We start from the raw sequence: 18,131 nt of genomic DNA, 5'->3' as shown, positions 1-18,131 counted from the left end.
TATATCGAGAGGACAAACGCCTCTCTTTCTCAGCGCGAAACGAAATAATGTATCCAAGGAAAGTGCCTAAGAAAAAAACAACAAAAAACAAACGCGGAAAGTCAATGTGAAAAGAACCAAAAAACCAAAGAAAAAACCAAAAACTTATAAGATGAATAAAATTGAATAAAAGAAAAAAATTATAAAAATTAAAACCTTAAATTTTTTGAATTTGGATTATTAAGAGAAGGCGAATCCAAAAAGGTTTCAACAAAATGTGCTCTAACCTCAGCAGTCTCTCCAATCTCCATACGAGAGTCATGAAAAACCCCCTCTGTGTTAGCAATAATTTCACTATAAGGTATTTTCGAAGGAGCTATCGAAAATTTCAATCCTTTCGACAGAACCTGATTTCGCTCTTTTGTAAGGGGCGTGGAGCTGAGATTTATCACAGCAGGACCAGGGTACACTTTTGGGACAAAAGGTGGATTATTAGAGTGTTTTTCAATTTTAAATGGTGTAATTTCTCTGAAAGTCTTTGCCTAGAAATCCTATAATCCTGCTGAAAAGAATTCTCAGAAATAGCCTTAATTTGATAAAAATCAGCGTAAGATAGAGTTGAGAATATTTCTCGTTCTAGCCTGAAAATATCCTGATTTAACCGGTAGCGCTTACTTTTGCAATTGCTAATGACATGAATTAAAATACCAAACTCTAGACGTTCTGTAAATTGCCGTTCGTTACGTGTGTTTAAGGGAAATGAAGGTCGTATTGACTTGGGTTAAATACGGTTCGTTTTACAATTATGAAGAAAATACTCTTGATTAATCAAATTAGCTTTTTTCTCACAAGAGATATGAATGTAGTAACAACATTGGTAGAATGCTCCCCATAAACATGACGAAAAAAATTTCTTAAACAATATTGGCCTGACATCAAATAGAGAAAGAAAAACGAGAAAAAATGTTTTTTTTAAAGCCAAATGAAAATACTGAAAAAACACAACAAAGCGAATATTTCGAAAAGACAAATGCCTTTCTTCTTCAGTGCGAAACGAAATAATGTATCCAAGGAAAGTGCCAACAAAAAAAACAACAAAAAACAAACGCGGAAAGTCAATGTGAAAAGAAACAACAAACCAAAGAAAAAACCAAAAACTTAAAAGATGAATAGAATTGATTAAAAGCCAAAAATTATAAGAATTAAAACCAAATACCTAACAACCATAAAAGCATGTTATTCGCCAATATTTGCGATTGGCACAAAATACAAAAAAATATTAACTGCCATCGACGAATACTAGCAAAAAACTGAGGAATAAAAGAAAAGAAAACAATTCATTCACTCAAAAACAAAACCAGCCAGCAATTAAATAAGTTGGAGAACTATGTCATCTGATTTCAGATTTTAGTTATTGCATTTCTCGCAGACCCCCTTTGAGACCTAAGGGGCTGTTAGTAGGAACCCATCTATTCATCCGAACGGAAGTCCATATATGGGTATTGAATACCGCGATTAGTACAAGATCATTGACCTACTTTCAAGGGTGACGCAACCCGCTCAGTGAATACAATTGGTACAAGAACAAGTGACATCATTAGATAAGGAAAAGATGACTTATGTCAATCACCGGATGGAATACTGTGATAACAAGGTGTCATCATCATAAAAGGAAACTTCAACATTTGAACGTTCTTATCAGAGAGTTGAAAATACAGACGGGAGAATATAACTGGTTGAGACAATTTCTCCTTAAGACAAAATAAATTTGAAAGCATAAAAGGAAATGGTAAGGCATCTCAGGGAATGCTTACTCCTATTAAGAGATACATCTTATTTTTTATTTGGCAGTTACCGAATGTGGTCGTTATAATACACAAGTACCATTCGAACAGTGTTGTAAGGTCCCCTACCCCAACCTCGAAAAGCCCCCCTCCAACTTTTGGGCAATTTTTTATAATACCCCCAAGTTCTCCGTCAAAGATAATAAATTTCTCTTAGAAGTAAAAATTTTTTCGTCAGTGATTACAAGTTTTCTGACAGAAGTAGCAAGATTTCCTTAACACTAACTAATTTTCTCTTCGAAGTATCAACATTTTCCCTTAATATTAACAATGTTTTACTTAACACACTCAAATTTCTCTTCGAAGTATCAACATTTTCCATTGATACTAACAAACTTTTACTTAACACTATCAAATTTCTCTTAGAAGTAAAAATTTTTTCGTCAGTGATAACAAACTTTCTGTTAGAAGTAGCAAGTTTCCTTTCAAATATACCATATTTTTCTTAAAAGTAACAACTTATTCGTCTATGATAACGAGTTTTCGGTCGGAAGTAGAAAATTTTCCTCAACACTAACAAAGTTTCTCATCAAAGTAACAATTTTTCGTCAGTTATAACAAGTTTTCTGTTAAAAGTAGCAAGTTTTCTGTCAAAGAGACCAATTTTTTCTTAGAAATAACAATATCTTCGTTTATGATAATAATTTTTCTGGTAGATGTAGCAATTTTTCATTGACACTAAAAAATTTCTCCTTGAAGTTACATATTTTACCTTAATATTTCATAGAAGTAACAATTTTTTTCGTTAATGATAACAAGTTTTCGGTCAGAAGTAGCAAGTTTTCCTTAACACTAACAAACTTCCTCATCGAAGTAACAACTTTTTTCTTAATACTAACAAACTTATACTTAACACACTCAAATTTCTCTTAGAAGAAATATATATTTTCATAACAGTTATAATTTTTTCTAATAATACCAACCTTTCCATCAATGATAATAAATTTCACTTAAAAGTTAAAATTTTTTCGCCATTAATAACAAGTTATCTGACAGAAGTAACAATTTTCTTTAACACTAACAAACTTTCTCTTCGAAGCATCAATATTTTATATTAATACTAACAAACTTTTACTTAACACTATCAAATTTCTCTTAGAAGTAACAATTTTTTGTCAGTTTTCTGTAAGAAGTAGCAAGTTTTCTGTCAAAGATACCAGATTTTTCTTAGAAGTAAGAATTTTTTCGTTTATGATAACAAGTTTTCTGTTAGAATTAGCAAATATTTCTTAACACTAACAAACTTTCTCTTCGAAGTAACAGCTTTTTCCTCAATGCTAACAAACTTCTACTAAAACTATCAAATTTTTCTTAGAAGTATAATTTTTTTCTGTTCATGATAAAAAGTTTTCTGTCAAAAGTAACAAGTTACAAATTAAATCGAGTAGATTATAACTTTTTCCCTAAATTATAATTCGTTTCCCAGTGCTATCGACTTGACCTTGATAATCACCACCAATTTCCAACATGAGATATGTTAGTACTCTTTTACTCTGTTCTGGTCACTGGCAATAGGTTTCCAATTGATGTCACTATGGAATTCAATTCCTTCTCCTTTGAGTGCACTGCTGCAGAATCTTTAGGAAATGTTTCCTGTTTAGGGGGATCTCTGACGGCAACGGGTCTCTCATGATAAGGTCTATGTTTGTCCACACGACGCAATGCATCTTGAAGTAAAACTAGCTTTTTATCATCGGCAATATTTTCATCATTAATGAATTCTCTTAAATTGTCCTTAAAGTGTTCCACGGGTGAGAGGACAAGTTCTATTCGAGTCAATTTATAGAGTTTAGCCATCTAGAGAAAACTGCTTACAAGTCCTGCAATTATTGGCAGTAAACGTGTAAAAAATCTATCGCCCGCCTGAAGAAGACGTTTTCTTTAATCATTTTATCCTTGTTTTTTGCAAGCCAAGGAACGTAGAGTGGAACAATGTTGCTTTGTCTGTTGTCTAACGCCTTCTGGCAAGTGTAAATTGCCCTCAGTTAAATTTCCACAAAGTTCATATATTAGATTAATAAATTCTTTGTATACACCATGTTTGAGTATGGCTTGCCTGAGTGGAGGTTTTGAAGTGCCTAGAACGGAAAATAAATGTCTATTTTCGTGTAGTTTCTTCAGTGTCATGATGGCAACTAATAGCCTTTTCTACTGTTCACTGGAAGATATACAGTAATTTCTTTGGTGAAAATATCTGTGACTACACGTAGATCCTCGGGTGTATTATGATTAAGATCTAGTGAAATGTACCCATAGGGCTTATTTGTCGCCTGGCTGTTCGCTGACAGCAGAAATTTGGGGGCACCGGGATATATTTGTTTATTGAGAGTTATTAGCGAGCTAGAATCACGAACAACTATGTAGATAATATAGATGGTGCAACTCATTGCAAGAGTTCTCATACATTTGCTATGAAGAAACAGATTGTGTAGAAATAGGGTTATTGAAATGTGTTCATGATGAGAGTGAACGGTAAACAGTTGTAGCATTTCCTGTGAGAATTGTTCAATCAATTCAGCCAAATCATCAATAATCAGCCATGAGTTTGGTTCAATACAATTGAAAAGATTAAGTCCCCGTATGAATTGTATTGGCATGGATGTGGCAGTGGCAATAGCTATTATTTGGTCGTATGACTCCTGCCAAATACTATAGTAATAGTAAATTTTCTTTGGTTTTTCCAAAAACATTTTATTACAATTTTAATTATTTTAGATAAAACTGTCGTTTTCCCAGACATTGACGGCCACACAGAAACGACCTGAAAGGTTTTTTAAATTGATAAATACTGCTGTAGACAACAGTCGGACTACAACTAAATGTAAACCATACTTGTCTAACGAATAAATAATAATTTTCCCATAGATCTATCTAGTAAGTTAACAAGAACAACAAAAACAATATTTTTTCCCTTTATTAACAACACTTTTTGTACAGCAATAATAACACTATTTTTCATTTATTACCAAAAAAAACTTAAAATACAACAATAGCACACACTATTTTTCAATTATTGACAAAAAACAACTTAAAATACAGCATGAACAATAGCAGCACAGTTGAACAAATTTCTAGACTAAGAATTTAAAAAATGAGAATTCCCCCAAGGGACCCCCCACCCCAAGGGCCCCCCACCCCTCCGGGGCCGAAGGCCGGCAGTGGCGGGGCCCTCCCCTCGCGGCCCCGCGGGGGGCACGGGCCGGAAAGGGAAAAAACAAAATCTGTATACAATAGCCGCTGCTGCAGTTATAATTGACCAATTTTTGTTGCCCCCCGCCCCCCCCCAAGTACTATAATTTGAATTTAAGTTCACTTATCCAGACCGAGTTGATTTTGACAGTCTACACATTAAACTCAGTCTTTAATTTGATAGTTTCCGTGGGGGAGTACTTTTACACCATTCTCGAGCACATAGACCTTGTCGGATATACATGACATGGCATTTTTTTCCACTTTAAGAGTATAGTTTCTATGCTGTAGAGAGCGAATTTCTGGCACTTTTACACTTGGCACTAAACAACTATCTACACAGTTTCTGTAGACAATCATGTCGAAAATATTTTTTACAAAGTTTGTAGGCACATCTTTGCGCGCCTGTTTTACATCCTTGCCGTGTGTTTCCACACAGTACACTTTAGAACCGGGGAACACACTTTTTGATATTAAATCACTCCCCATCTCTGATATTAACATTAATAGTTGATTGGGGGCTTGACGATTCACCAAATCGGGGTAGAGGGACTGAGTCCTATTGGTGTCTGCGAGCTGATATGCACCCCATTTTCCAAATCATTTAATAAATCCCCAGTTTTAAAAACAGAGAATCTGTGTCCCCATAGTTAATTTGATCCTCCCCCTTCCTTGGCTATTGTACCTTGCACACATTGTAAAGGAATGACAACATGAGTTTTTTGGAAATCTGCAGTACTGAATTGCCCCCCCCCCCTATATTCTTGTTCAGAACAACATTTCTCTTTTTTCTGTGTAGAAGAACCATATTCGGCTCTATGCTGGTGAATGTTGTAAAAGTTCTCCCCCACTGCTACTATTGAATTTAAGACTGAGTTGAATGTGTAGACTATCGAAACCAACTCTGTCTGGATAAATTAACTTAAATTCAAATTATAGTACTTGGGGGGGGGCGGGGGACAACAAAAATTTATCAATTATAATTGCAGCAGCGGCTATTGTATACAGATTTTGTTTTTCCCCTTTCAGGCCCACACCCCCCGCGTGGCCCCGGGGGGTTGGGGGTTCCGTCCGCATCTTGCCTTCGGCCCTTGGCCTGGCCTTCTGCCCTGGAGGGGTGGGGTGGGGGGGGGAGCACTTGAGGGAATTCTCATTTTTTAAATTCTTAGTCTAGAAATTTGTTCAACTGTGCTGCTATTGTTCATGCTGTATTTTAAGTAGTTTTTTGTCAATAATTGAAAAATAGTGTGTGCTATTGTTTAATTTTAAGTTTTTATGGTAATAAATGAAAAATAGTGTTATTATTGCTGTACAAAAAGTTTTGATGTTAATAAAGGAAAAAAATATTGTTTTTGTTGTTCTTGTTAACGTACTAGGTAGATCTATGGGAAAATTATTATTTATTCATTAGACAAGTATGGCTTACATTTAGTTGTTGTCCGACTGTTGTCTACAGCAGTATGTGTCAATTTAAAACACCATTCAGGTCGTTTCTGTGTTGCCCGTCAATGCCTGGGAAAACAAACTTTTAGCTACAATAATTAAAAATTGTAATAAAATGTTTTTGGAAAAACCAAAGAAAATTTACTATTGCTTTCTTGTTACTATTGTAACTTACTATTTCTTACTTGTAACTCATATATAGAATATATACATATAAATTTTTATATGTATATATTCATATATATACAAAATATTCACACATATAAATTGCGTGTTCATGTAACCTTTAGCATAGCTGTTTGTGTCTCACAATATTTCTTCCTAATTTACAAGTAATAGTAACAAGTGCTGTCTTGTTACTATTGTAACTTACTATTTCTTACTTGTAACTCATATATAGAATATATACATATAAATTTTTATATGTATATATTCATATATATACAAAATATTCACACATATAAATTGCGTGTTGCTAACGATGTTGGTACTTGTCTAGAATTCAGTAGTCATGCGAGAAAGACCGCATCGAGAAAGACCGAGATGCTAAAAGAAAAACAGGTTTTCTCTGATTTGTGAAGTGTTGCTCACTCCGTGACAAAGATGTAAACTTTAGCTTTTTGAGGTTTAGGGGGACCAAAAGGTACCTATGTTGGGTTAGGTTAGGTTACGTCTTCAATATATGCTATGCTTTATCTGATTCATTGAATCAGAAGGAAATAATAAGCGCTATTAAAAATTGACACGGTATTTGAAACTAATTGTTGGGCGTTTTTCTGTTTCTAAACAACAGTTTTACTATTACTTGTTTCTTGTTACTATTTCTATTTATTACTTACTATTACTATTTCTTGTTACTATTGTTACTTGTTGAAAATTTACTATTGCTTTCTGTTCTTGTTAACGTACTAGGTAGATCTATGGGTATTTATCAATTTAAAACACCTTTCAAGTCATTTCTGTGAGGCCCGTCAATGTCTGGGAAAACGACAGTTTTAGCTAAAATAATTAAAAATTGTAATAAAATGTTTTTGGAAAAACCAAAGAAAATTTATCGATGGAACAGTTATCACAGGAAATGCTACAACTGTTTACCGTTCGCTCTCATCATGAACAAATTTCCATAACCCAAGTTCTACACAATCTTTTTTATCAGATCAAATGTATGTGAACTCTTGCAATAAATTGCACCATCTATATTATCTACCGAGTTGTTCGTGATTCTAGCTCGCTAGTAACTCTCAATAAACAAATATATCCCGGTGCCCCCAAATTTCTGCTATCAGTTTACAGCCAGGCAACAAATAAGCCCTATGGGAATATTTTACTAGATCTTAATTAGAATACGCCTGAGGATCTACTTGTCAGTCACAGATATTTTTGACAAAGAAATTACTGTATATCTTCCAGTGAAAAGTAGAAAAAGGCTATTAGTTGCTATCATGACACTGAAGAAACTACACGAAAATAGACATTTATTATCTGCTCTAGGCACTTCAAAACATCCACTCAGGCGAGCCATACTCAAACATGGTGTTGAAAAAGAATTTCTTAATCTAATATCTGAACTCTGTTTTAATTTAACTGAGGGCAATGTACAATTACCAGAACGTGATAGACAACAGACAAAGCAATATCGTTCCACTGTACGTGCCTTGGCTTGCAAAAACAACGGAAAAATTTTTAAAAGAAAACGTCTTCTTCAGGCGGGCGGAAGCTTTTTTACACTTTTACTGCCAATAATCGCAGGACTTGTAAAAAGTTTTCTCTAGATGGCTAAACCCTATAAATTGACTCCAATAGAACTTGTCCTCTCACCCGTGGAACACTTTGAGGACAATCTAAGCAAATTTATTAATGATGAAAATATTGCCGATGATAAAAAGCTAGTTTTACTTCAAGATGCATTGCGTCGTGTGGACAAACATAGACCTTATCGTGAGAGACCCATCGCCGTCACAAATTCCCCTGAAAAGGAAACATCTTCTCAACATTCTGCAGCAGTGCAATCAAAGGAGAAGGAATTGAATTCCATACTTACATCAATTGGAAACCTATTGCTAGTGACCTATCAAGAACAGAATAAAAGAGTATTAACATATCTCATGTTGGAAACTGGTGGTGATTATCAAGTTCAAGTAGATAGCACTGGGAAATGAAAAATAATTCAGGGAAAAAGTTATAATCTGCTTGATTTAATATGTGATATTGTTACAAATCGTAAAGGACTTTTATCATTTGACAATAATTTGTTCAACTGTGCTTCTATTTTTCATGCTGTATTTTAAGTAGTTTGTTGTCAATAAGTGAAAATAGTGTGTGTATTAGTGTGTGCTATTGTTTAATTTTAAGTTTTTTATGGTAATAAATGAAAAATAGTGTTATTATTGATGTACATAAAGTGTTGATGTTAATAAAGGAAAAAAATATTGTTTTTGTTGTTCTTGTTAACGTACAAGGTAGATCTATGGGTATTTATCAATTTAAAACACCTTTCAAGTCGTTTCTGTGTGGCCTGTCAATGTCTGGGAAAACGACACTTTTAGCTAAAATAATTAAAAATTGTAATAAAACGTTTTTGGAAAAACCAAAGAAAATTTACTATTGCTATAGTATTTGGCAAGAGTCATATGACCAAATAAAATCTATTGCCACTGCCACATCTATGCCAACACAATTCAGACGAGGACTTAATGTTTTCAATAGTATTGAACAAAACTCATGGCTGATTATTGATGATTTGGCTGAATCGATTGAACAGTTCTCAATGGAAATGCTACAACTGTTTACCGTCTGTTCTCATCATGAACACATTTCCATAACCCTAGTTCTACACAATCTTTTTCATCAGAGCAAATGTATGAGAACTCTTGCAATGAATTGCACCATCTATATTATCTACCGAGTTCTTCGTGATTCTAGCTCGCTAATAACTCTCAATAAACAAATATATCCCGGTGCCCCCAAATTTCTGCTGTCAGCGTACAGGCAGGTGACAAATAAGCCCTATGGGTACATTTTAATAGATCTTAATCAGAATACGCCCGAGGATCTAACGGTGTAGTCACAGATATTTTCGACAAAAAAATTACTGTATATCTTCCAGTGAAAAGTAGAAAAAGGCTATTAGTTTCTATCATGACACTGAAAAAAACTACACGATAATAGACATTTATTTTCCGCTCTAGGCACTTCAGAACATCCACTCAGCCAAGCCATACTCAAACATGAAAGAATTTATTAATCTAGTATCTGAACTTTGTTTAAATTTAACTGAGGGCAATGCACAGATGCCAGAAGCTGTTAGACAACAGACAAAGCAACATCGTTCCACTGTACGTGCCTTGACTTGGAAAAACAAAGGAAACACTTTTAAAAGAAAACATCTCCTTCAAGCGGGCGGTAGCTTTCTTACACTTTTACTGCCAATAATTGCAGGACTTGTAAAAAGTTTTCACTAGATGGCTAAATACTATAAATTGACATCAATGGAACATGTCCTCTCACTTTTGGAACACTTTGAAGACCGTCTAAGCATATTTAAGAATGATGAAAATATCGCCGATGATAAAAAGCTAGTTTTACTTCAAGATGCATTGCGTCGTGCCGACAAACATAGACCTTATCGTGAGAGACCCATCGCCGTCACAAATTCCCCTGAAAAGGAAACATCTTCTCAACATTCTGCAGCAGTGCAATCAAAGGAGAAGGAATTAAATTCCATAGTGAAATCAATTGGAAACCTATTGCCAGTGACCTATCAAGAACAGAGTAAAAGAGTATTAACAAATCTCATGTTGGAGAGTGGTGGTGATTATCAAGGTCAAGTCGATAGCACTGGGAAACGAATTATATTTCAGGGAAAAAGTTATAATCTACTCGATTTAATTTGCAACTTGCTACTTTTAGAAGAAAACTTTTTATCATGAACGGAAAAAAATTATACTTCTAAGAAAAATTTGATAGTTTTAAGTAGAATTTTGTTAGTCCCTTGGATGCTATGATTGTTTATTTAATTTCTGTTCGTTTTGGGTTTCATTTATTCATTAATAGTAATTTCTGGTCGTTTTGAGTCTGAATTGATGTTGACTAATATTGCCGATGAAAATATTGCCAATGATAAAAAGCTAGTTTTACTTCAAGATGCATTGCGTCGTGTGGACAATTATAGACCTTATCGTGAGAGACCCGTCGCCGTCACAGATCCCCCTAGACAGGAAACATCTCCTCAAGATTCTGCAGCAGTGCAATCAAAGAAGAAGGAATTGAATTCCATAGTGACATTAATTGGAAACTTGCTACTTTTGACAGAAAACTTTTTATCATGAACGGAAAAAAAATTATACTTCTAAGAAAAATTTGATAGTTTTAAGTAGAAGTTTGTTAGTCCTTTGGATGCTATGATTGTTTATTTAATTTCTGGTCGTTTTGAGTTTCATTTATTCTTTAATAGTAATTTCTGGTCGCTTTGAGTTTGAATTGATGTAGACTAATATTACCGATGAAAATATTGCCGATGATAAAAAGCTAGTTTTACTTCAATAGTATATAATAAATTTAAATAGTATATTATAAATTGTTTATTTAATTTCTGTTTGTTTTGGGTTTAATTTATTCATTAATAGTAATTTCTGGTCGGTTTGAGTTTGAGTTTTAAAAGGTATTTGTATCTGCTGAGCTTAAGTTTAAAATGGCCTTTACTTTCCTTTGAAAAACTTATTTTTTTGGAAAGTTTTTTTTTTAATTAATTTTTGTTCGTCTTTGATTTTTAAAAATATCAAGTTTTTGAAAATTGTTTATTTCAAAATCAAACTTAAAAAAAACAAATATTCATCAAAGTATCAAAACTGATATCAAAGTAACAATGTCAAAGTGAAAAAATGGGTTTGTCTCAACCTCGGAGTTTTTACTATCCGATATTTGAACTATTTTTAACGAACTTGCTATCACAGCTTTCTTGTTGGACGGGTCGGGGAACAAGACGTTTGGGGGTTGACTAGATTAAGCCTCGGTCGTTTTTGAAAATTTAAAACGCAATTAGAACTATTAGATTTCAGTCAGACGAGCCCTCTAAAGTTTATAAGAGTATCTCTTCTATAAAAGCCATATAAATCCCCAGAGTATAACTTACAACGCTTGTCCCTCGGCCCTGGGAGGTTGTTTCGACCCTGGAGTTTGAATATCTGAGGGTTGAACTATTTTTAACAAAATGGTTACCTTGAATTTTTATCGGATGGGTTTATCCATTCGATACGCCCAAAAGCGTGGAGGGCGGGAGGGGCTAGTTGCCCTCCGATCTTTTTCACTCTGAGAAAATGAACTACAACTGTCCATTTCCATTCAAATGGACCCTCTCTGAAGTTTATACGAGAATACCTTCCATAAGAACCATATATGCCCCCAGAGCGATACTTACAACGCCTGCCCCGGCCCTGGGGGGAGGTCGTTTCGAAACAGAAGTTTTTCTTATCTGACCTTTGAGCTATTTATAACGAAATGACCATACGTAAAGCAGTTTGTTATATGATCTTTGAACTATTTTTAACAAAATGGCTACCTCAAATTTTTTATCAGATGTATTTGGGGGAAAGGGGCTTGGGGGGCCAGTTACCCTCTGATCACTTTTGACTCTTAAAAAGGGCGAGATTCCAATATCCATTTAAATCAGCCCTCTCCGAAGTTCATACGAGCATCCCTTCCATAAGAACTATATATGCCCCAGGGGATAACTTAAAACGCCTGCCCGGGCTCTGGGGGGTTTGTGATGACACTTGAGTTTTTGTTATGTGAATTTTGATAAATTTGTAACTTAATGACTATCTAACAACTTCTATTGGATATATTTGCAAAAAAGGAACATGGTGGGCTAGATGCCCTTCAAAATCTTTCGACTCGAAAAAACTTAATTAGAAATTTAATTTACAATCAAATGAGTCATCTCTGAATTTTTTAAGAGCATCCCTTCAATAAGAACCATATATTCCTCAAGGGCATAACTTACAATACCTGCCCTCGGGCCCTAGGGGGCTTTGTTGACCCCTGAGTTTTCGTTATATGGTCTTTGAACTAATTTTGAAAAAAGCTATCTCAAAGTTCTTATCGGATGGGTTTGAGGAAAAAAGGGCGTGGAGGGGTGGAGGGCTATGTACCATCCAATCTCTTTGAACTCTTAAAAAGTGGACTACAACTTTCAATTTCCAATCAAATGATCGCTCTTTGAAGTTAATTCGAGCATCCCTTCCGTAAGAACCATATATTCCTCCAGGACATAACTTATAACGCTTGCCGTCGGGCCGTGGTGGGTTGTGTCAACACCGGAATTTGTATTATAAAATCTTTGAACCATTTTTAACAAAATAGCAATCTTAAAATTTTTATTGGATGCATTTGGGAAAATAGGGTTTAGGGGTTGGGGGGAAGCTGGTTAACCTCCAATATCTTTTGACGCTTAAAAAGTGAACTAGAACTTTCAATTTCCAATCAAATGAGCCCTCTCTGAAGTTTATAAGACAATGTTGTCTATACAAAACCTTATATGCCCCCAGGGCATAACTTACAACCCTTGCCCTGAGGGTTGTGGGGGAGTTGTCATCCTCAAAGACCTAATTTCCAGAACTTAAAACTATGTTCAATAAAATGATTGGATGTGTTTGGGGAAAATGTACGCGTGAGAGGGGAATTAGTTGCCCTCAAATCCCTTTCGACTATAAAAAAAGGCACTAGCCTTTTGAATTTCCAATCGAATGAGCCTTTTTGAAGTTTCTACGACAACACCTTCTATAAAAACCTTATATGCCCCCAGTGCAAAACTTAAAACCCTTTCCCTAAGGGTTTTGGGGGAATGTCCTCCTGAAAAACATATTTTCTATCTGGAATTTAACGACGCTGAACAAATGGTTGTCTAAAAAGTTTGATTGGATGTGTTTGGAGGAATGATGGGCGTGGGGGAGCTATTTGCCCTCCAGTAACTTTTGACTATTAAAAAGGGCACTAGCCCTTTGAATTTCCAATCGAATGAGCCTTTTTTGAAGTTTTTACGACATCGCCTTCTATAAAAACCTTACACGCCCCCAGGGTACATCTTCATACCCGTTCCTTAATGGCTGTGAGGGAGTGTATTCCTCAAAAACGTAATTTCTATGTGGAAATTGGCCCCGATTTGGGAACTGGCTGTATCAAAATTTTGATTGAAGAGGGTAGAGGATGTGATTGGTGGGGGGGGGGGCTAGTTGCCCTCCAATCACTTTCGATTACCAAATAGGGCACTATCTCTTTGAATTCCAATTGAATGAGCCTTTTTTGAAGTTTCTACGACAACGCCTTCTATAAAAGCCTTCAGGGCATAACTTAAAACTCTTGCCCTGAGAGTTGTGGGGGAGTGTCCTCCTTAAAAATATATTTTCTATCTGGAAATCAACTATGTTGAACAAAATGGCTATCTCAAAATTTTTATTGGATGTCTTTGGGGGAATGATGGGTGTGAGAAGGGGGGGGGGGGCTAGCTGCCCTCCAATCATTTTCAACTATTAAAAAGGGCACGAGAACTCTCGATTTTCAATCGAATGAGTCCCCTTTGAAGTTTCTACGATGACCCCTTCCGTATGAAGTGCCTCTGGGAAAAAAATAATTAATAATAATAAAACATTGGAGCCGTATGGCCTTTGCTATAGGCAACGCTACAGCGTTGCCTCTGAAAAACTATATGCGTCTTGAACAGTCTTGGAAAGTATAAACAACATCAAATCGAATATTGGATATATAATGATATTAATTGTTCAAAGATCCATCAGTTCTAGAATTTTTTCACTGTAATTTTATTTTTATCTAAAAACTAGTAATTTTATTTAAAAACTAGCTTTTTTCAGAAAGTAACTAACAACTACATTTAATAAACAAAACGAACAGAATTTGTTGCACCTGCAGTGAATCTTAGTCCTCTTTACTGTTCAAATGTTTCAAATGGTTTAGAAGCACCCATCCCATGATACCTTTTTCTATTTAGCATAAAATACTGAAATCACTTCTTACCGACATAGAACTAAAAAGGTGGAGGTAGGGCATCACCACCACTGCCAGAGAACTTTTTTTAGGATTGAGGTTCCGCAGCTTTTATTTTCAGGAAGTTTAAATGGATATAATTTTTTATTTTCGATCTACACAAAAGGCTTCATGTACTTTTTTTCTGGGACTACCTATCCTACTGGCTTCCATGAGCAGATAAACACTATCTTTAACAGATCATCTGCAGATTAATACTATCTTTGAAGAAATTGCCTTTAACACCATGGAAGGGTTGGCCTTCCAAACAATCTTTATATTTCCATATTATTAAGAAACATTTAATAGACATAATTTACTTAAGGATAAACATCATTCTAGTAAAATATTTCTGTTGAATATCAAACTTAAATGTAAAAATGGGATATAAAAGAGAAAGGAAAACTATATCAAACAGTTCGTGGTAACGAACTGTAAGTAAGGAGCGACCCGGCTCAATGGTAACCGAAACTCTAGAAAACGGGATTTTACATCAATAGAGGCATCAAAAGAATTCGATTTTAAAGCTGATTTCAAATATATAAGTTTCATCAAGTTTAGTCCTACCTATCAAAAGTTAAGCGCCTGAGAAAATTTGGCTGATTTTCGAAAAAAGGGGGAAAGACACCCTAAAAATTATAGAACCCTAATGAAAATCACGCCATCATATTCAGTGTATCAGAGAACCCTACTGTAGAGGTTTCAAGCTCCTCTCTACAAAAATGTGGAATTTTACATTTTTTGCCAGAAGAAAGATCACGGATGCGTATTTATTTGTTTCTTTGTTGTTGTTTTTTTCCAGGGGTGATCGTATCAACCTGGTGCTAGAATACCCAGGGAGGGCTTATTTGAACAGAAATTAAAAGTTCTAGTGCCCTTTTTAAGTGACCAAAAAATGGAGGGCAACAAGGGCCCCTCCCACGCTCATTTTTTTCCAAAGTCACCAGATCAAAATTTTGAGACAGCCATTTTGTTCAGCATGGTCAAAAATTTGATAACTATGTCTTTTAGGATGACTTAATCCCCGAATTCCCCGGGAGGAGGGCTTAAAGTTATGAACTTTACCCAATGTTAACATATAGTATTGGTTATTGGGAAGTATATAGACGTTTTCAGAGGGGATTTTTACTGGTAGTGGGGGTTTGAGTCGGGGGTTACGTGGGAAGATCTTTCCATGAAGGAAGTTTTCATGGGAGAAGGGACATTGCTATGAAGGGGGTGCCGGATTTCCAAGCATTATTTTAAAAAAAAGATCAGAAATAAAAAAAAAAGTTTTTCAACTGAAAGTAAGAGGCAACATCAAAACTTAAAACGAACAGAAAATATTACGTATATGATTGGGTCCACCCCCTAGTCAATACCTCGCTCTTTAAGCCAAAGATGTCTTTAGTACTTTCATAAGAGCTATTTATTCTAATTAACGGCCTTTGTGATTAAGGGGTCATTTTTAAAGAATTGAAACACAATTCGAAATTTAGCTTAAAGAAAAAGGTATTGACTAGGGGGTAAACCCCCTAATATACGTATTAAAAATATATTAATATAGAAGTTCGTTACGTAAGTTAATTCGTAAGTTACGTATATTTATTACTAATAAAACGTTCGTAAATAAAATTAAACAACTTTTGAGAAAGCCATTTAACCAAATAAAAGTAAAATTAATATGCAAATTTTGTTTTAATTATTCATCTACGGTGAGCCAAAATCAAAGCTGCATTAATTCAAAAACGTTCAAAAATTAAATAAAAAAAACAAGTTTTTTTTAACTGAAAGTAAGGAGCGACGTTAAAACTTAAAACGAACAGAAATTATTCCGTATATGAAAGGGGCTGTTTCCTCCTCAACGCCTCGCTCTTTACGCTAAAGTTTGACTTTCTCACAACTCTATTATTTTAAACAATAAAAATCATGAGCGTAAAGAGTGAGGCGTTGAGGAGGGACCAACCCCTTTTATATATGGAATAATTTCTATTCTTTTTAAGTTTTAACGTCGTTCCTTACTTTCAGTTAAAAAAAACTTGTTTTTTTTATTTAATTAGATTTAAAATCCTATGTTTTTCAATTTTATTTGTTTGTTTTTGTAATTTCTAAAGCAAACTTTTATACTCTTTATTTTTACCATAATTAGACTGTTTCCTTACTATCCATTTAAGTATTCACTTTGGTTTGTTTTTAAAAGCACAATAATCCTTTCTTGAATAAACTCGAGAGAGATGTAAAGAAAAAAAAGTTTACAAAAAAAATAAAGAAATGCAAAAGAAAGAATGAACACGGAGGAAAGGTAAAAGCAAAACGACCAAAACTGAGAAGTAAAACGAAAATAAGATGATTGAAAAACAGGAAGAAATCCCAACAATACAATAAAATTAGATACAGAAGGTTAGGGCTAGGTAATATGTATGGCTAATTTTAATGAGAGTAATATAACTACACTATTATTATCGTCACTAACACTTTCAATCATTTTAAACATATAAGTTTTTGCCATCATATTAATATATTTAACCATTACAGACCGGTTTGAACACAAAGAATAATATAATCAGAAACCTCCACAAAATATTAAAATTAAAATTACCAACAAAGAAGAAAGTAAAAACGTAGGGTGAGATAATTTGATAGTAAAGGTTAAAAAGATCAAGGCGATCTGGATTAATGGGTCCAAAGAAACGATCTAATGTGTCCAAAGAAGTTGTATTCCTCAAGGCTAAGTCGTTTGGTACGGCTTCAGTTGTAACAGTTGTTACGGCTTGTGTTGGTACGTTTGCTAATAAATCCTCCATAACTAATCGAATTGTACACTTTGACACTATAAAAGAACTAATAAAACTTTCTTAGCACTATCGCAAGTTTGTTTTGCAAAAGCCAAGTGACCCAATTACGCCAGTGGAATTTTAACTAGGCTTCATAAACAGAGCTGTATTTTAACTTACTGCCTTACTAAGCTATTAAACAGTAAAAATGTGTTTCCTCTAAAATGAAAGTAAAGAAAAAACAATAGAAGTTAAAAAGAAGAGAAAATATTACGAACGTAAGGGACCATATTCCTTACTCAATTCTCCGCTCTTTAAGTCCTTGATTTGTGCGGTTTTAAAAATTACTTCCTATTTAAAAAAAAACAAAACACTTTTGTCTTTCAGCAGTTATTGCTAGATTATTTTGAAAGACAGTCAACTAAAAGATAAGGAAGAGGAAATTGAAGAGGAGGAACTCCCCTACGACATCCGGAAAAAAATAATTTAATTTCACTCTAATTTTTCAATTGACAAAACTTCTTTTTTTAACAATTTTGTTTCTGTTAGTTTTTCATAGTATACCCAGGATGCAAGCTATACAATTTGTCCATTGTTTATATATGGTATTTGTTACTAAAAAGGTTGCATGTTTTACCTTAGGTGTTTAAAAGAACATTCATTTCATTTCATTTCATTTTTATTAGTAAAATAAAAACAAATACAATAAAGAACAAAACTGAAAGAGTAAAAAAAACAACAAATACATCAGATAGTGTAGCCCCAAAAGCGGCGCTTGTAGGGGACACAATAGATATAGTAACAATTTCAAATGCAAAACAAAAACCTAATATGAAATGAAGCTATACATTAATACATAACAAAAAGTGAGAAAACTTATGGACAA

At 34.4% G+C, this 18,131-nt stretch overlaps 1 protein-coding gene across 1 annotated transcript in view; it reads right to left on the bottom strand.

Annotated features, from left to right (window-relative positions):
- The window catches only part of LOC148947345 (uncharacterized), an 83,311-nt gene extending 66,036 nt beyond the window's left edge, over positions 1 to 17,275 (bottom strand). The window contains exon 1 of the mRNA XM_089095800.1: positions 17,071 to 17,275. Within this exon, the coding sequence (XP_088951926.1) occupies positions 17,071 to 17,275 (205 nt within the window). The remainder of the gene's footprint in view (positions 1 to 17,070) is intronic.
- Positions 17,276 to 18,131: the final 856 nt, after the last annotated feature.

This window comes from Artemia sp. Qi Xiang Cuo, chromosome 10 (genome assembly GCF_049724085.1).
Source record: "Artemia sp. Qi Xiang Cuo chromosome 10, ASM4972408v1, whole genome shotgun sequence".
Taxonomy (NCBI): Eukaryota; Metazoa; Arthropoda; class Branchiopoda; order Anostraca; family Artemiidae; genus Artemia; species Artemia sp. Qi Xiang Cuo.
Note: the sequence above shows the minus strand (reverse complement) of the source record. Positions and strands in the feature narration are given on the sequence as shown.